General features: G+C 35.0%; 1 protein-coding gene across 1 annotated transcript in view; it reads right to left on the minus strand.

The window, feature by feature from the left end:
- Positions 1-1,539: 1,539 nt before the first annotated feature.
- Positions 1,540-20,914, minus strand: part of LOC107723026 (actin filament-associated protein 1-like 2) — a gene marked incomplete at its 3' end in the record, with an annotated part of 34,068 nt that continues 14,693 nt past the window's right edge. Inside the window, exons 3-8 of the mRNA XM_016531530.1 lie at positions 19,621-19,754; positions 4,656-4,752; positions 4,235-4,449; positions 2,725-2,901; positions 1,984-2,076; positions 1,540-1,633 (exon numbers count right to left, since the gene is read on the minus strand). Coding sequence (XP_016387016.1) covers positions 1,540-1,633; positions 1,984-2,076; positions 2,725-2,901; positions 4,235-4,449; positions 4,656-4,752; positions 19,621-19,754 — 810 coding nt within the window. The remainder of the gene's footprint in view (positions 1,634-1,983; positions 2,077-2,724; positions 2,902-4,234; positions 4,450-4,655; positions 4,753-19,620; positions 19,755-20,914) is intronic.

Genomic DNA, 20,914 nt, shown 5'->3' on the forward strand with positions numbered 1-20,914 from the left:
CAAACCTGACTATATTTACATACTTAAAATTGGTTTCTGTTTTTATGATGAATGATTCATCACTGCAATTTGTTCAAAACTATAAAAATATTGCCTTCATAATTTTTTATCAAAATGCAATGAATTACAACCTTGGTTGGCTGGTGTGCTTAAAGTCTTGATGTAATGGAAGTGGTTTGGATGCACAACTGAAATAACCTGATTCGCCTCTGAAACAACTTTCCTTTATGGCTGACATCACCAAGCCTGTAGACTGTATTCATATCAAGATGGTCTACATGCATTACTATGAAGGTGAGAAACTACAACGTGCAATATGGCAGAATAGGTCTCGCCCTATACATAAAAGAACCAATCAGCAATTGTCATCAAAAGTCATTGTATCACTGTAGCTGCCATCAGAAGCTACTTTTACATACTTTTACACTGTTTGCTTTTGAAGTCTGTGGGTTAAAGTGATCTCGCCGGTACATGATTTTGAAGGAGGGAGACCCTCCCGGAATGCGAATTTGATTGGTCCCTCGACAGAAATAAAAACTGCAAAAAAAAACCTGATTGGTTTTGGGCTAGTTTTGATTAGCAATTTGGCTGGTTTTGTTTCACAGACCTGGCAACCCTGGCTACAGAAGTAGTGTCCTTAGGAATGCACACACACATTGGCTGGTCCAACCAAAAAAAATATAATGCTATTTGAGCATAAAAGGCAACATTTATGGAACAGTTAATGTTAAATGTAAATTTCCAGTATTTCACCAATTAACTTCACATAGGAGTTGGCCTTTGATGCCTGAACTAGCAAATACTGTATGGCTGAAGAGTGAACTGACTTTCAAACTAGTGGTCAACCGATTTGGATTTTTTGATAGCCAATATAAAGTCACATTTTTTATATAATCTTGAATTCAAATTTTTGATATAATTTAATGATATTAAATAACACAAGCATATTATATTTATATTTGTTTAACAAAATATTTACTAAAATAATTAGAAGTAAACTGAAAATTTTTCAATTTGAAAAAAAAATGTAACATAAAAAAAATCTGTAAAAATAAACAGATTTATACTTTAGATGGCAACTTGTAAGTGCAAAAAAGTAATCCTATTATGGAATTTTTAAACATAAATAAAGAGTTTAAAACATGAACAAAAGGGAAGTAAACAGTAACCAGCAGGAAACTCAAAATGTGCTCTGCTGCTGCATTTTTGTCGAAGTTTGGGAGGTTTGTAGATTTAAATGTTTAACAGGTATATAAAGACTTGTTTAAATTATATAAATGCTTTTTATCATCCAATTAGTTGGATAAAAGTCATGCCATGCATTTACTTCAACTTTCATTTTTGAGCTTTCATGGAGAGGATAGTGGAAAGAGGGCAGGAAATAATATAGAAAAGAGAAGGGAATGGAATGGGATCTGGAAATGATGCGAGCAAGACTCAAACCCACATGTCCTGCATGTGCACCACAGCTCAATGCCTAACCGCTAGGTCATGGCTCCAACAATCTCCTTTGTTGCAAACGCAAGTATGTCTGCTCACCTAGGTCTTTGTCTTTGATTTCCACACTGCTAACTGCAGACGGAAGACTTGAGATTTTCTCTTCATCCGAGTCCGTATGGAGGACAGTACTTGACTAAAGCGAGAAAGAGAGACTGTAAGAACTCACTAAATGACATTAGCAAGCCCAGAATGCTCTCCAACACAGGTAATCAGTCCTTTATCTACAAATTAGCTTAAGATCGAACACAAGACTTTGCTAATCAGTTTAGTACATGGCTCAGGCCAGCAGAAGATTCATGAAAGAGACTCTGTGGAATGGATGTGAGGGAAAGGTCTGCAGATGATTAACCACCAAGCTAAATCAGTAACATCTCATTCAGAGAAATGAAGTTATGCTGTTACTCTCTTGCTGTGTCCATCACAATTGATAATGTTGTTAACATAGATAGCAGAAGCTGGCATGATGTCAGTAGCGTGATTTACCCTGCAAGAGTCCAGCCTTTCGCTCCTCAGGATGGATGAAGAGCCTTGGGATTCAGGCTCATAATAAGAGGAGCCGCTCACTTCTTCTATTATCTACAAAAAAGACATACAAAAAAAAAACACATCAGGTTATTTACAGGTTAAAGTCGTCATGAAATAAAAATTCACAATTTTTCACATTTTCACATTTTTTAAATGCATGTTATAGATCTTATTGTAAACAATAACATATTTGTGCATATGTTTGATTTTTAAAAATGTTTTGAGCTCATGTTCATCTGCCTCCATTTTTGAGTGTGCATTTTTTTTGCAAACAATGCATAGAAGCAAGTCTCACCATACATTTTGTCTTATTTAATAATCATTTCAGTAATGTACAATAAGGAAGAAAACTTCTGTCGCTACTTCCATTTAATCACAACTTTAAAGGCATAGTTTACCCAAAAATGAAAATTTTGTCATAATTTACTCACCCTCACGTTGTTCCAAACCTGTATGAATTTTCTTTATGACTTTCTCCATTGTTTTTTTCCCCTTACTATTGAAGTCAATGGCTAACGTCAACTGTTTGGTTACTATCATTCTTCAAAATATCTTCTTTTGTGTTCAGCAGAGGAAAGAAAGTCATACGGGTTTGGAACAACTTTAGGGTGAGTAAATGATGACAAATTTTGCATTTTGGGGTGAACTATCCCTTTAAGTTTAAGTTAAATGTAAGTCTGTGTTTAGACTTGGTCAGACCTTCCTCCACTCTTCGGCCTGCGTGCTGCTCTGGAAGCCCAAGATAACCGTTTCGGCACCGGCCACCACCTTCAGCTCGTGCTGCATCTTCTTACTGTGATTGGATTTGTAGACCACGTAACAACCTGTGAGGTTTAGCTCCAGCAGAGGGTGCAGGTCTTTAGCACACTTAAAACACTACCAGGGGAAAATGAAGTATATATTATACACTGTACAGTTACTTAAAAGAGTTTTTATTAGGGAAACAATATATTTTAAAAATAATACTTAAGTGTGAAGTGAAAGTAATGTTTTCAGACACTTAACTGCATGTTATTTACAATTAAATGAAAATGTATTATAGTTCATAATTAAAATTTTATTTTCATTAGTGCTTTTTTACCCACTTAAATATAACTTAAGTACACCTTTATAAGTAATTTTATAATTAGTTTTATTGTCTGTTGAAAGTGTACTGCTGAATGTACTGATAAGCATTTATGGTAATATACTTCAGTGTCATTTCTATTGAAATTTGTATGTCGTATTTAAACACATTGGTAAGGATGAAGTTGCATTGATATATGTTAACTTTAATAACACTACAGTTAAAATTATAATCAAGTACTTTACATGTGCTTAAGTATGTTAGTCAACATCAAAATAAGTGAACTTTAAAGCACGACATTTAAATACATTTAAGTGGACTTTTCTTTCATTAAAATTATATTACCTGCAAGTGCAGTTTTTTAAAAACATATTTTTAATTTTTGAAGTACATCACAAGTGCACATTCAATACAATTGAGCACAATGTTTTTCAAGGACTGTGACAAGCACAGGAAATAAAATCCAAGAAGGTGACTTTAGTCTGTGGTCTCTTGATTTCTTCTATTTCGATTTGAATTGTCAACTCTTAATCAGATTTAAAATCTAATTTATCTATACAAAATAATTTCTTTATATTACAAATGTTCTGTTTCACCCAATATTTCTGTGTGTTATGCGTTTTTTTGTGCATTTTAGAGTAAGGAGTTGTTAGCTTAGCAACATGCTAAAGTTAAACTTCTCAGGAAACTACTGCGTGTATTAGTCAAGTATTAAAAGCAATATTTGTATGGTGGGCTAAGTGACTCGAAACAAAGTAGCTGCCCAGGATAAATGTTTTAAATCAGTGTCTTTGCTATGGTCTTATCAAATAACACCAAATACAAGAACACAGAAAAAGAGCTGGTTTCGGACTTTTCCTGTTATTTACTGTCACTTCGAAAATTTCAAAAAGATTTGATATTGCTCTGAAAGACAGATGTGACACGTTGTTGGTGTATTAAATCCTTCAAATATTCAATTTGTGTCATGCATACTTGCAACAGAGAGATGATGACTGTAGTAAAAACGTAAAAACTGCTCGTAAAAACGTTTAAAAAAAAGCATGATTTTAACTGGACATATAAAGATACTACCTAAGAGCACATGAATGTGTAGACAAAAAAGCAAAGCAGTTTGGAATAGAGTCATATGAAACCTCTTACCAGTAGTGAGTTGTGCTTAATAATGAAGAACTGGCGCGTCCACTGACCCAGCCACTTCTTCTTCCAGAGGTATCCGCAGATGCGTGACTCTGGCACGGGTCTTAAACACGGTTGAGAGGAGCTCCACTGGATGTAGTGAGCTCTGTCCTTCACAAACTCCTCATCATCCTCTTCGCCATACGACTCGTAGTGACTGCTGTCTGAATCCACTTTATCTGAGGCAAAGACAGGTATTTAGCATTACATGTGGATGTCAGTTGTTTCATTAAACTGCTGAATTGTCTCGTGTCCCATATCAGAAAGTAAGTTAGGGTGGTTTGGAATGACATGAGGTGAGTAAATTACAGAATTTCATTTTTGGGTGAACTATCCCTTTAAAAATGAGCGGTTTGGTCTTATAGTAGTCGGCTGTCACACTAACCTGTAGACTGACTGGCCGGGACAAACGGTTCTGCCTCCTCGTAACAGTCCTCGTCTTCTAAACACGGGGCATGCGGGGGAACAGCAGGACTCATAGACTGAACACACACACACACACACACACACACACACACACACACAAAGAAAACACCTTAGATGTATTTTTGAAGTGAGAACACCATTGATTCAGTTTTTTTGAAGGAAGTCTCTTATGCTCATCAAGGCTACATTTATTTGACAGAAATACATTAAAATCAGTAATATTGTGAAATTTTATTTTAATTTAAAATAACTGTTTTCTATTTAAACACATTTTAAAATGTAATTTTATCCGGATTCTTAGATGAATAAAAAGTTTAACAGAACAGCATTTATTCGAAAGCATGTATTATAAATGTCTTTACTGTGATTTTTGGATCAATTTAATGCTTCCTTGTTAAATAAAATGATTGTTTCTTTCAAAAAATTGTATATGTTATAACCCAAAAAAGTCATGGTTTACTATCTTTCTTCTGCTGAACACAAAAGAAGATATTTTGAGGAATGTTCATAACCAAACAAGTGCTGGTCCCCATTGACTTCCAGCGTATTTTTTCCATACTATGGAAGTCAATGGCTATCAGCAACTGTTTGGTTAACAACGTTCTTCAAAATATCTTCTTTTGTGTTCAACAAAAGAAAGACATTCATACAGGTTTGAAACATCTTGAGTAAATGATGAATTTTCATTGTGGGTGGTTCATTTTGAAAATAGGAAAAAGTTATGAACATCCTTATGATAAGAACAGCCCTGAAATAAAGAGCTATACACTGCCCAGGCAAAGTTCTAACTCATTAAGCCACAGTGAAGACCACACAACCAAAATCTGCACCCTGATCAATCGCGACACTTTCACATGAGCTGCTCATGGCAACCACACAACCAGAAATGACGACAGCACAGCAGGACAGCGCGATCACCTGAATGTGCACATGAGAGGCATCGTATCTGAGGATACGATCTGATATGGAGCTCAAAAGCCAGAGTTTAAGTGCTGCTCTGCAGTTATAGGAAGAGAGAGAGAGTGTGTTTTTAGTTGTACTAAGGGTCAGTCGGTCCACAGTGTTTATGAGAGTCTGGTGCAGACTGTTCTAGAGGAGCACAGCTGAAAGACAATGGCTGTGGTCGGCACTGGGGTCAGTAATTTGTAGTCGGACATTGAGGGCAAATCAGTAGCACTGAAACAAAGCCTTCCGAGAGTTGAAAAAAAAAAGAAAGGCAAAAGCCTGTACTCTTCAATTCCCATGGATCTTAACTTTACCATTTCTAATCTTTTCTCTTCAAGATTCAATATAATGGTTTTCCTTGGGAAATGCATTGGCATCAATTTAAGAAAACAATAAAAAAAAATAGTAAAAAATTTTACTGAAGCACATTTGAATGTAATTAAAGCAATTTTAATACATAATTTAATATAGAGTACAATTAAAAGAACATTAGTGAAACGTTGTTCTCCTAAGTCACAACCTGCTTTGTTAACATTTATGATTTAATCAAGCGTTTATGATCAAACACTTGATTAAGTCACGCTTAAGTGTTGCCACTTACTGGCACAACAACCTAACCTGCAGAAAAAGCCACTGAATGAATCTTTTTAGTGAACTGATTCAGAACATTTGAGTCCCTGGGATGAATCAAAATCTTCACCATAAACCAGAACTGCAAGAATAATGACTGTTTTCAAACAGGTTTCCCCAACCAAATAAATTCAATGTTAATTTAAATTTAATTATCCACAACTCTCATTAGTTGTTAACTAAATCTATTAAAATTGTTTTCATTGGTTGAAATAAAGCTCAAATAAGTCACTTAAGGGGGAAGTCGTGGCCTAATGATTAGAGAGTCGGACTCGTAACCCAAAGGTTGTGGGTTCGAGTCCCATACTTGGCCACATGTCACGTCACTCATAAAATATAAATATTGAATGAAAAACCTAAGCTCATAAAAAATTTGAAATGTTGCCTTGTTGTTGAAGTACTAAAATCTATCTAAAATTAAAATTGGTGTTGTTCAAATGGTGTTGTTCTTCACCATTACCATCAACAACAGACTGAAATGGACTGACTTGAAGTGTGTTAATGATGCCTTTATATCCCATCTTCAGTTCAGTGTCTGTTTGTTGGAAGGTGGGTGTTTGACTGAAGAATTTCAGAATATTAATTACATCTTTTCTTAGTGTTTCTTCTCTTTTATCTCTTGCATATTTTTGTTCTTTCTGATTCCCCTCTCGGGCTGGTTGGGTTTGGGAGCACAGCCTTTACAGCTCTGGGGATCAGATACATATCTGTGAATGAAAGATGAAAGGAGTTTTTGTGTGTTCACGAGTATGTGAGGGAACGAGGGATAGAGACCGAGAAACCAATATAGATGCAAGAATGGAACACATTTGTAAGTAATGCCAAAAGCTAAAAGGATCAAAATGATAAGAACCAAAAAAATTTATGAAGCTAGGGAAGAAAAACTAAGAAAGGAGTCAAAGTGAATTGCAATCTGCAGGCCATTTTGACTTTAAAGAGGGAGCAAACCACCATTCCTGGAAAATGCATCATTGCATATTATGTGCCAGTGTTTGGAGAAGTAAAAATTGTGACAAAAGCGAAAGTAAAAAGGTTTGTGGTACTGTTATGACGGGTAGCGGAAACAGGAGGGGTCTTGAATGCTCACTAAGCCCATAAAACATTCACTGCACATTCCACGTCTCTGTCTCACATTAACCATTATAAAACTTTATGAAGAGAGCTTGTGTGAAGACACACATCCTAAAACATGCAGGTCAGTTTAACCGTGTCAAATTGAGCTTGTTACATTACCTCATGAAGCACAGGAGGAACCAATCTAAGCCTGTAAAACCCCCACCTCTTACTGACCCGCACACACACACAAACCCACCTTACATAAAGACTACTGGAAGAATGCATTACACAGGACCCATATCTCAGAGCTACAGGTGTGCAGAGCAAACTTCTACCATTAGGGATGCACAAAATATCGGTACCATATTGGTTAACCCTCTGGGGTCTGAGGGGGATTGGGGCTCTGGAGAAGTTTGACATGCCCTCACATTTGTGCTTTTTTTCAGTTGCTTATAAACACATTAATGGCTAAAGTCTGTATTCAGCACAAACTGGCCTAAAATAATATGTAAGCGGCATGTTTGTACAAGTTTGTATTTTTGAGAAAACAACATTTAAGTGTGTTTATTATGTATTAGAGATTTCGAATTTAGCGGTACCGGTCTGACATGTAGTTGTGCTAATTTTCTCCACTTTTGCATTTAGATTACCCATCTAAGTAACTTAAAGTTAATCTTTAATTACACTATAATAATTCAATAACACTGTTAAATGTAATCTTTAAAGGGGTCATCGGATGCCCATTTTCCACAAGTTGATATGATTCTTTAGGGTCTTAATGAAAAGTCTGTAAGATAGTTTGGTTAACATTTCTCAATGGTAGTGTAAAAAACACCTTTTTTACCCTGTCAAAAACAGCTCTTTTCAGAGCAAGCCGTTTTCATTATTAGGAAAGGCGATTTGCAAAGATTCAGTAAAAAACCTTATACTCACTTCTTCTGTAGGTGAAGCTGGATCACGAATGAATGATTCACGCGAACATAGACGCATCTGAGATCGGCTCGATTTGAGAAAGGGGTAAAGATTTTAGTAGATTAAAAAAAAACACTGGGTGGATTTTTATCATTATAGGGTGGTTGTGTACACACACTGCCAACACACATTTCAGTTAAAAAAACTTGTAAAAGTGCATGTAGCATCCGATGACCCCTTTAACAAATCTTAATCTCAAGCCAGCCATTTGTTTTTATTTAGGGGTGGATTTTTCTTTATTTTGAACTTGATACAATTCAAGCTGAGCGGTTCAGCTCATATATGTGAACAAAACAAGTGAACTCAGACCTCCCTAAAAGGATCCAAAAGCAAACCGTACTCAAACCACCTCTGGAGGTGGTTTGAGTATGGTTCGCTTGTGGGTCAGTTTGTTGTTCGATTTCCTCGTGATTTGTGAAAGCAATGAGGTCCCGGTCTGCTTTGTATGGACCAACATAACAGTAATGCTTGAGGAATGCTTGAGTCTCTTGTTACATTTTTCATTAATAAATAAATAGATAAACCAACTGTTAACTCTAACAATACAAAACAATTCTGTTGTCATTTATGTAATCTACGGTTAGCTGTGCATTAAATGATTTTAATGCATGACGTGGAGGCAAAGAACCACCCAATGTGCAGCTGAGGTCTAGCATTCTGCCCACTTTAAAATCAGACACAGAGATGAAGTAGTGCGGTAAGATCACATTTTTTTGAATGCATGAATTATAGCATTGATTTGAATTAACTATCGAGAGACAGAGAGAGAGAGAGAGAGAGAGAGATGAAAGTTGCATAAGTGAATTGCGTCTATGCATCTCACTCTGCAAACAGTGAAGCTGTGAGTTTAGTTACTTCAAAAACAGCAATTAGTTAGGAGCAAAGAAACATTTTAATACTATCTGAGAAAAAAGGAAGTTGATTTAACTTTATACATAATGTTCCTTTTAATTTTACATTTGACTGAAATGCATTGTTAAAGCTCTGCAAATGTCTTTGCGTCATGATCAGGGATTGCCAGATCCTCACCCGCTTCCCGGTCCACTTCATCTTCCAAATTTTCCACTGCTGCACAGAGAGCTGGGGTCTGAGTTTTTATGAAGTTGTGGTGCGAACAAGAAGGGGTCTGAGATCACTGCAGTGCTGAAGAGGACCAAAAAAACAACCGTGTTCTCTTTTGAGTCCACTACACTGTGAACACCATAAGGACTGAGGTCACTTTCAGCTGGTTCCCTTTCTGGTTCACTTTAAGTGAAGTGGGTTTGGTTATTTTAAAATGAACTTTCACGAATTCGCCTGCCCATTCAGCCCTGCCAGGTAATGGTAAAACGAACTTGGCTTGCTGTCCGTGAAGGAGGCTCGAAACCCGAGGCTCGGCTTGAGCTCCGAGTGAGGAACCCCCCAAAAAAGCTTATGAAGGACAGCAAGCTCGTTGCCGACTGGAGAAGGAAGAAAAAAAAATAAAATAAAATAAATAAAAAATAAAAAAAATGTTGGTTTTACCCCCCAAAAATACTTATTTAACGCTTTGAGGAGAAAAAACGCTCCTGGATCAAACGTCTTAGGAAAGGCATGATTTCCGTGGAACTGGATCTGCCTTTATTTATGCAGTGGACTGCTGCTGAGTTGTCACAATAGAAGAGGATGCTTTTAGAGGCCCATTCTTTCCCCCATAAAGTCGCGGCGACGATGATTGGGTAGAGCTCGAATAGAGCGGAGGAGAAGTATGGTTTCAAATTTAGGAGTTCGGGAGGCCATGTTGAAGCGAACCAGCGCCCTTGGAAATACCCCCCGAATCCAACTGAGGGGGCTGCGTCTGTGAACAGGTGCATGTCGGTGGCTTGTGAAAACACCCTGAGTACAGGTATTATGAATCTGTGATGCATTCATGAATCTGACAATATATGTTGTTTCATCTGCTTAGGTGGTTGATGAAGGGTCATCTGAATTGATAAAATAACAAAGCAAGATAAATAGGATATGATAGGGATCATATAAATTGATAAAGATATTTATTAAAGTGTTTCTCAACTGGTGGGTCGCAAATGTGGCGGCGCGCTGTATCACTTCACTAAAGTGCAAAAGAAACTTTGTGTGTTAGCTGGGAAGGATTTGCATGAAGGTATGATAATCATTCTATTCGGGAGCAGTTTCCATGTTTCATTAACAGTTTATTTTAGTATTGTGTACTCACCATTTTAACTGTTGTTTCCATAACCCAAAAATGCCATGTTATTTTCACTTTGTGTTATTTTAGTTTAAGTGACTGTGGTGGCTCATACCAACTTAATTGTATTAACGAAAACTAGTTTGAGACTGCTTTTTAATAGCCTTACCTTATAAGCTGTTTAATTACCAGTATTAGTCATATTCTTACAATTTATGTGTATGTTATGTATGTATATATATATATCCTAAAAAAGGGGCTCGCGGCATGATGACCATGGGAAATGTGGGTCCAATGGCCAAACTAGTTGAGAACCACTGATTTATTAGATTCCTTTGGAACAGTTTAATTTATAAATTATTGAAAATTGCCTGGATCATATACCATACTGGCACCCCTTTTTTTTCCTTTTTTTTCGCATATACATTTTTTTTATACTGTACATTATAATGTTGTGATGCCTTTAAAATTATTGATTTCAGTTATTAAAGTTTTAATTTTTTATTCAGAAAAAAAGTACAGAATTTTAATATCAGTCATAACATGAAAATAATTTGATATTTCATATATATATTTATTATTTATATAATATACACTACCATCCACAAGTTTAGGGTGGGTAATATTTTTCAATGTTTTTGGGAGTCTCTTTTGCTCACCAAGGCTGAATTTATTTGATCAAATAATACAGTAAATACGGTAATTGTCACACCCCTGTGGACTGTGGATTGTGGTTGCTCCCTCTGTGTCCTTAATTGGTTGTTCCTGTTCTCGTTTGTAGTTAATCACCTCATTGTGCTCACCTGTCTGCCCCTCGTTATCTGCCCTATATCAGTTCCTGTCTCTTATAGTCTAGTTTGTCGGTTATTGTAAATGCCAATGTTCCTGTCTATGTTGATGTCTACCCTGTCTGGATTTCCTGTTGCTTTATTAAATATCCTTTGATTCGTCATCCTGCCTGTTCTTTAGAACACCCGTACCATGACAGTAATATTGTGAAATATTATTATAATTTAAAATAACTGTTTTCTATTTGAATATATTTTAAAATGTAATTTATTGTGATCCTGTGATCAAAGTTGAATTTTCTGCATCATTACTCCAGTCTTCAGTGTCACATGATCCTTCAGAAATATTTTTGTGCTTTTTTATATATTTGTGGAAACTAGGATACATTTCCATCAGGATTCTTTGATAAATAGAAAGTTCAAAAGAACAGAATTTATCTGAAATAGACTATTTAGAAGTATTTGTAACTTTATAAATGTCTCTACTGTCACTTTTGATCAATGTGTCCTTGCTGAATAAAAGTACTAATTTCTTTATACCACTTTAAATTTCTTTGACCCCAAATTTTTGAACGGTAGTGTATATTACTTATAGATATTACTTATATTATATATATATAGTGTATGTATATATATATATATAAGAAAACCAGGAACATGTATTAAGAAAAAAAGGTAAAATAAATAAATATATGGGGTCGACAGCAGATTTTATGCTAACTTCAAGAGCTACTATGTAAATAACACACAAATAGGAGTAAATCACGTCTTTGATGGGGTTCTTTTTCCGCTCATTATCAGTGCAATATATACTCTAAACTCCCACGCACCCCAAACGGCCGTAACATTCAAAACATGCATACGTGCCCAATCTACGGGCTCAGAGTGCACATGCTCATGGGACTGCAATCGTCTGGTTGGCATGGAAACCCCAGGATTTTGACCTCATCCCTCCCACACCTCCCAGGAGATCCTCCTCGCACCATCCGACTTCCTTCCCTTTGTGCGGTTGTTCTATCAGTCCATCAATCTGTGATGCATTCATGAATCTGACAATATATGTTGTTTCATCTGCTTAGGTGGTTGATGAAGGGTCATCTGAATTGATAAAATAACAAAGCAAGATAAATAGGATATGATAGGGATCATATAAATTGATAAAGATATTTATTAAAGTGTTTCTCAACTGGTGGGTCGCAAATGTGGCGGCGCGCTGTATCACTTCACTAAAGTGCAAAAGAAACTTTGTGTGTTAGCTGGGAAGGATTTGCATGAAGGTATGATAATCATTCTATTCGGGAGCAGTTTCCATGTTTCATTAACAGTTTATTTTAGTATTGTGTACTCACCATTTTAACTGTTGTTTCCATAACCCAAAAATGCCATGTTATTTTCACTTTGTGTTATTTTAGTTTAAGTGACTGTGGTGGCTCATACCAACTTAATTGTATTAACGAAAACTAGTTTGAGACTGCTTTTTAATAGCCTTACCTTATAAGCTGTTTAATTACCAGTATTAGTCATATTCTTACAATTTATGTGTATGTTATGTATGTATATATATATATCCTAAAAAAGGGGCTCGCGGCATGATGACCATGGGAAATGTGGGTCCAATGGCCAAACTAGTTGAGAACCACTGATTTATTAGATTCCTTTGGAACAGTTTAATTTATAAATTATTGAAAATTGCCTGGATCATATACCATACTGGCACCCCTTTTTTTTCCTTTTTTTTTGCATATACATTTTTTTTATACTGTACATTATAATGTTGTGATGCCTTTAAAATTATTGATTTCAGTTATTAAAGTTTTAATTTTTTATTCAGAAAAAAAGTACAGAATTTTAATATCAGTCATAACATGAAAATAATTTGATATTTCATATATATATTTATTATTTATATAATATACACTACCATCCACAAGTTTAGGGTGGGTAATATTTTTCAATGTTTTTGGGAGTCTCTTTTGCTCACCAAGGCTGAATTTATTTGATCAAATAATACAGTAAATACGGTAATTGTCACACCCCTGTGGACTGTGGATTGTGGTTGCTCCCTCTGTGTCCTTAATTGGTTGTTCCTGTTCTCGTTTGTAGTTAATCACCTCATTGTGCTCACCTGTCTGCCCCTCGTTATCTGCCCTATATCAGTTCCTGTCTCTTATAGTCTAGTTTGTCGGTTATTGTAAATGCCAATGTTCCTGTCTATGTTGATGTCTACCCTGTCTGGATTTCCTGTTGCTTTATTAAATATCCTTTGATTCGTCATCCTGCCTGTTCTTTAGAACACCCGTACCATGACAGTAATATTGTGAAATATTATTATAATTTAAAATAACTGTTTTCTATTTGAATATATTTTAAAATGTAATTTATTGTGATCCTGTGATCAAAGTTGAATTTTCTGCATCATTACTCCAGTCTTCAGTGTCACATGATCCTTCAGAAATATTTTTGTGCTTTTTTATATATTTGTGGAAACTAGGATACATTTCCATCAGGATTCTTTGATAAATAGAAAGTTCAAAAGAACAGAATTTATCTGAAATAGACTATTTAGAAGTATTTGTAACTTTATAAATGTCTCTACTGTCACTTTTGATCAATGTGTCCTTGCTGAATAAAAGTACTAATTTCTTTATACCACTTTAAATTTCTTTGACCCCAAATTTTTGAACGGTAGTGTATATTACTTATAGATATTACTTATATTATATATATATAGTGTATGTATATATATATATATAAGAAAACCAGGAACATGTATTAAGAAAAAAAGGTAAAATAAATAAATATATGGGGTCGACAGCAGATTTTATGCTAACTTCAAGAGCTACTATGTAAATAACACACAAATAGGAGTAAATCACGTCTTTGATGGGGTTCTTTTTCCGCTCATTATCAGTGCAATATATACTCTAAACTCCCACGCACCCCAAACGGCCGTAACATTCAAAACATGCATACGTGCCCAATCTACGGGCTCAGAGTGCACATGCTCATGGGACTGCAATCGTCTGGTTGGCATGGAAACCCCAGGATTTTGACCTCATCCCTCCCACACCTCCCAGGAGATCCTCCTCGCACCATCCGACTTCCTTCCCTTTGTGCGGTTGTTCTATCAGTCCATCTCTCTATCACTCCATCACTGTCCTCTCTCACGTAGACAGCAATAATTATCCTCCCAAAGTCCTCTTCCTCCCCTCTGCTTCCCTTCCAGCCAATCACAAGGCAGCGTTGGGTCGCCGAACCGGGCCTCTCACTTAAACATGGCATTTCCTGTTAAAGATAGGGCCCGCCCCCTCACTTCCTCCCCCAAAATCTTTTTCAAACAGGCTTTTGATTTTGCTCAGGGTTCTGGAATTAGGTGAACTTCCTATTGCACTTAATTGCCGTGATCTAGAAATGTCCATGCTGGGTTGTTAGAAGAAAACAGAGCAGAGGAAATACAGTGACGTCATTAGAGGAAGATTTCACCTAAAAATTACAATTCTGTCATTATTTACTCAGTGAAATAAAAATAACAAATTCTGAAGACATATTGTCATAGTCATCATGGTTGTCAAGAAATGAAGAAAAAAAAACATAACAATAGTCTACGTAACTTTATATTTCAAGTCTTCTGAAATCATACAATGGCTTCCTGTAGGTCCCTATAAAATTTGTTTTATTTCTTCCCAAAATTTTCAGTTTTATTTTGTACCCCAAATTCTACATTTTCCATTTTAATTTTTCTGGATTATATTTTAATGGTCTAATTACATTTTACTAATCAAATGAATTCAACAGAACTTTAAGTTGAATAATTTATTAAAATTGTAAAAAATAATAATAGTGCCCTATGAAATGTTTTATAAAATAAATGGAAATAAAATTAAATATAAATATATAAAAAGTAAAAAATATAAAAAGTAAACTTTTTTCAGCTCATTTTCATTTAGTTTAACTTGAAGTACTAAAATAACTAAAACTAAAATGAATAATTTTCTATTTGAATATATTTTAAAATGTAATTTATTGTGATCCTGTGATCAAAGTTGAATTTTCTGCATCATTACTCCAGTCTTCAGTGTCACATGATCCTTCAGAAATATTTTTGTGCTTTTTTATATATTTGTGGAAACTAGGATACATTTCCATCAGGATTCTTTGATAAATAGAAAGTTCAAAAGAACAGAATTTATCTGAAATAGACTATTTAGAAGTATTTGTAACTTTATAAATGTCTCTACTGTCACTTTTGATCAATGTGTCCTTGCTGAATAAAAGTACTAATTTCTTTATACCACTTTAAATTTCTTTGACCCCAAATTTTTGAACGGTAGTGTATATTACTTATAGATATTACTTATATTATATATATATAGTGTATGTATATATATATATATAAGAAAACCAGGAACATGTATTAAGAAAAAAAGGTAAAATAAATAAATATATGGGGTCGACAGCAGATTTTATGCTAACTTCAAGAGCTACTATGTAAATAACACACAAATAGGAGTAAATCACGTCTTTGATGGGGTTCTTTTTCCGCTCATTATCAGTGCAATATATACTCTAAACTCCCACGCACCCCAAACGGCCGTAACATTCAAAACATGCATACGTGCCCAATCTACGGGCTCAGAGTGCACATGCTCATGGGACTGCAATCGTCTGGTTGGCATGGAAACCCCAGGATTTTGACCTCATCCCTCCCACACCTCCCAGGAGATCCTCCTCGCACCATCCGACTTCCTTCCCTTTGTGCGGTTGTTCTATCAGTCCATCTCTCTATCACTCCATCACTGTCCTCTCTCACGTAGACAGCAATAATTATCCTCCCAAAGTCCTCTTCCTCCCCTCTGCTTCCCTTCCAGCCAATCACAAGGCAGCGTTGGGTCGCCGAACCGGGCCTCTCACTTAAACATGGCATTTCCTGTTAAAGATAGGGCCCGCCCCCTCACTTCCTCCCCCAAAATCTTTTTCAAACAGGCTTTTGATTTTGCTCAGGGTTCTGGAATTAGGTGAACTTCCTATTGCACTTAATTGCCGTGATCTAGAAATGTCCATGCTGGGTTGTTAGAAGAAAACAGAGCAGAGGAAATACAGTGACGTCATTAGAGGAAGATTTCACCTAAAAATTACAATTCTGTCATTATTTACTCAGTGAAATAAAAATAAAAAATTCTGAAGACATATTGTCATAGTCATCATGGTTGTCAAGAAATGAAGAAAAAAAAACATAACAATAGTCTACGTAACTTTATATTTCAAGTCTTCTGAAATCATACAATGGCTTCCTGTAGGTCCCTATAAAATTTGTTTTATTTCTTCCCAAAATTTTCAGTTTTATTTTGTACCCCAAATTCTACATTTTCCATTTTAATTTTTCTGGATTATATTTTAATGGTCTAATTACATTTTACTAATCAAATGAATTCAACAGAACTTTAAGTTGAATAATTTATTAAAATTGTAAAAAATAATAATAGTGCCCTATGAAATGTTTTATAAAATAAATGGAAATAAAATTAAATATAAATATATAAAAAGTAAAAAATATAAAAAGTAAACTTTTTTCAGCTCATTTTCATTTAGTTTAACTTGAAGTACTAAAATAACTAAAACTAAAATGAATAAAAACAGAAAACTTCACAAAATGACAAAAACACAACAAAATCACTACAACTTTAACTAAAATTAAAGTGAAAACAGAAAATATAAAAATAAAATCTCATTTAAAATATAAACAAAAACTACAAAATAACTAAACTAAAATAGCACTGGTATAAATAGCATATAACACTATTTACACAGTGCAAAGAATTGTATTTTATTCATTCTTTATCTATTTAGCTATGTACACATGTAAATAGCATCTAATAGCAACTGCCTTCAGATTTTTTATTTTTATTTTTTGGGGTGAACTATTCCTTTAAGAAATCCTTGGAATTTCCCCTTGAAAACAGGATTAAACATTTGCCTCCTTTATCTGTTTATTATGAGTCAGCAAATGTGATTTAATTTGTTTATTTAACCTAGAAATAGGAAACAATGTTTTTTTATTTTGAAGATTTAGTGGACGGACATTATCTTATACAGATTACAGAGTACATTACACAAACAAACAAAAGCCAATGTCAACACACTCCCAAATATTCTCGCTGTTCTTCACAGAAACTAGTTCAGCACAACTCAACTAACCACAATTTAACAAAGATAACTCTAAAGTCACATTTACCATTGTTTGGCACATCACAGGCGAAAATCCAGTCATTTCCATAGGAATCTACTCGATTGGGGATTTTGCGTGAAAGCGAAAGATTTCCCCCACACAGACATTGCAACAGGTTCAAGTTGGTCATGCAATTTTGCTGTTGACCAACAGAGACCTGCTTACTTTGAAAGTGACTTTGTTCGAGTGGTGCTTTATACATCACTACACTATTGACAAAATACTTTTTTTGAGCACAAAATTTCACGGATTTCACTAATGTGGCCATACAACTGCTCTGTGTCTTCTTCTTACGAGTGTGTTTTCATAGCGTTTCTTCCTCCAGCGCTGCTCTTCCCTTTCAGTTCTTCCCGTCCCTGTTGTTCATATGTGGTTGCCCACTTGAAAAACCTTGGTTACGAGGCAGGCTTTGACCTCTGACCCCGTGCCCTGCTCAACCCTTGGGTGAGATGAGGGTGCAAGACCACAGTGAGGCTGCGCTGAAGCTGGGAGATGCTCATCAGGTGGCCACAACACAAGCCCTGCTCCAACCCGGTGCTCTGGGCCTCATAACCGCTAGTGTGCAGCCTGCCCATCTGCCCTGTTATTATGGCCATAGAGCTAGTGTCTCTTAAAATACACATCACGGCACATGATGCTTTTAGGGTATTCATTACATTATACATCTATATCCCTAACAACTGTCAAACACATAGAGGCACACCACAGTTGATAGATGGGACTGTCCCGGGCCCTTTCACTGGAGGGGCCCACTAAGGTCCTCAAAACTACAGGGTACTTATTGGGCCCGGGGAAAGCATTACAATTTAGTCCCATTTCTTTTACCATTCCCTAAAAATACTTCATAGCAGACTCATTAGAGTATATATGAGCCAGGGTAAAAACAGTTTTACTACATGGTGGGTGAATCGAAAATCGAAATCAGCCATGAAACTACACAACTAGTTTTAATTTGTAAAAGAAATGAATACTTTATTCACCAAGGATGCATGAAATTGTAAACTGAAAACAAAAGAAGCAGCACAACTGTTTTCAACATTAATAATAAAAAATGTTTTTTGAGCAGCAAATCAGCATATTAGAATGATTTCTGAAGGATCATGTGAGTAATAATGCTGAAAATTCAGCTTTGCATCAAAGGAATAAATTACATTTTTAAATATATTAAAATAGAAAACATTATTTTAAATTGTAAAACAAAATGCAAAATGTTATTGTTTTTACTGTTTTTTTTTTTTTGACCAAATAAATTCAAAATTTCCAATAACATAAAAAAAATCTTGCAGACCACAAATATTTCAACAGTAGTGTATATTTCCTGTTACTGTTATTTAGATTTTTTGACAATTTGATTATTAGGCTATATATATATATATATATATACGTTCAGATCATATGGCCAGCCAAAATCCAAGGCGGCTGTCATATTGGCTAAAGCAACAAACAAAAAAAATCACACAGTTCACCATACAGAGTGAAACCTCTGGTGGAAAGATTTTCCATTAAAGTACAAATTGTTAGAAGATACTGGTCGTTATTAACTAAAGTCAAAAATAAAAGCTAATTCAAATATTATTAAATACCATAATAGTATATAAATAATATTAAAATAACACTGAAAGTAAAAAATGAAACAAAAAATAACATTCCAAGCCCATTACACAAACGTAACAGGAAATGTCATAATATATAACATTAAAATAACACTGAAATTCAAAATGTTAATATAAATCAGCATTCCAAGCCCACTAAATGAATGTAACATGATGTATTTTTGAGTAAAACTAAATATTCAATGAGTAAAATAGGTAGGGCTATGTGACGTGATGTGACTGCAGCAGTTAATACATTCTGATGGAAGATTAGAAAGACAAACATTTTTTTCTTTGGAAAACTGACTATGAACAGAGGAATGCTGCAAGATAAGACTAGGAACATGTATTATGTATACAGGGTCCACACCAACTCAATATATGCTTTGCATGTAAAATGGGCTTTCATACAAAATAAAAAATCTCTCTTCTTTGACGAGCCAAAGAAAGCTGTAAGATTATATATTTAGAGCTCATACCATGTCAATAAATCTTTCATTAAGTGTTATTATATCATGTAGTGGTTATTGCAGGAGGGCTGGACTCACCCCGGGCTGCAGGAGGTCAGTAGAGCTGACTGAAAGAGTTTCCTCTGTCGAATGAGCCTCAGCAGTGGTGCTTTCCCTGAGATCACTGGGGCCTCCAGAGGGACAGTTCATAATCATGTACTCCGCATCCTCTACTAAACATAAAACACATACAATCATCATTTATTTACACAAAAAAGAACTCAAAACCCAAAGGAAAGCTACAAACTGCAGAATGAAGAGTTTAGCCATTCATAACAGAGATTTACATATAAAAGTCTTAAAGATGTAGCAGTAAAGATGGTAAAGATGATCTTTTTCATATGTAAGGGTTATATGAGAGCAGTGGTCTTTGAAATGAACATCTGTCCCTCTCAACCTCTCTGTGACCCTGCACTGACTCTCTTTATCCTGTAAATGCTCTCAGTTCAGCTCAGTGTCTACAGCTGCAGGTGGATCTCAGACAGTTATGAAAAAGCATATAAAACATGATGGCTGTGTCGGGGCTGTGCTGCAGCGGTAGTTCACAGATGGGATGTTTGACAAAAGTGCACTCTTTGTATGGTGGAATTTAATTACCATTAAAGATCACTGTTAAATACCACCTAGAAATGAAACAAGTCGCCTAAAAACTCTACTGTTAAAAGGAACTAAATATGCATTAACTAAAAAACAAGTGCAGTAGCAATGAATCATTTTAATCAACAAACATTACAACATTACATATATCCACTACCTTTCAGATGTTAGGTGTAATTTTAATATATACGTATATATTTTGTATTTATTACATTGAATACTTTTTAAACACTTTTATTCAGCGACTAAATTGATTTAAACTGATAGATTAAATTGAAGTGACAGTAAAGACATTTATGTGGTAGAAGATTCCTGTTTCAAACAAACGCTGTTCTTTTGAACTTTTTATTCATCAAAGAATCCTGAAAAAATTATTCAGTTTCCACAAAAATATTAAGCAGAGCCATTGTTTTCAGCATTGATAATAAACAAAAAAAATCAGCATATTAGAATGATTTCTGAAGGATCATGTGACACTGAAGACTGGAGTAATGATGCTGAAAATTCAGCATTACATCACAGGAATAAATTATATTTCAATATTTATGAAAATAGAAAACAGTTATTTTAAATTGTAATAATATTTCATAATATTACAGGGTTTTTTACTGGATTTTTGATCTAATAAATGGTGAGCAAACTTCAAAAACATTAAAAAATCTCACCAACCCTACCTTTTCAACAGTAGTGCATATTTGCATATACAATTTACAAATTTACTTCATATAGTCAAGTG

This window comes from Sinocyclocheilus rhinocerous, unplaced genomic scaffold (assembly GCF_001515625.1).
Source record: "Sinocyclocheilus rhinocerous isolate Xijiao unplaced genomic scaffold, SAMN03320098_v1.1 scaffold3501, whole genome shotgun sequence".
NCBI lineage: Eukaryota > Metazoa > Chordata > Actinopteri > Cypriniformes > Cyprinidae > Sinocyclocheilus > Sinocyclocheilus rhinocerous.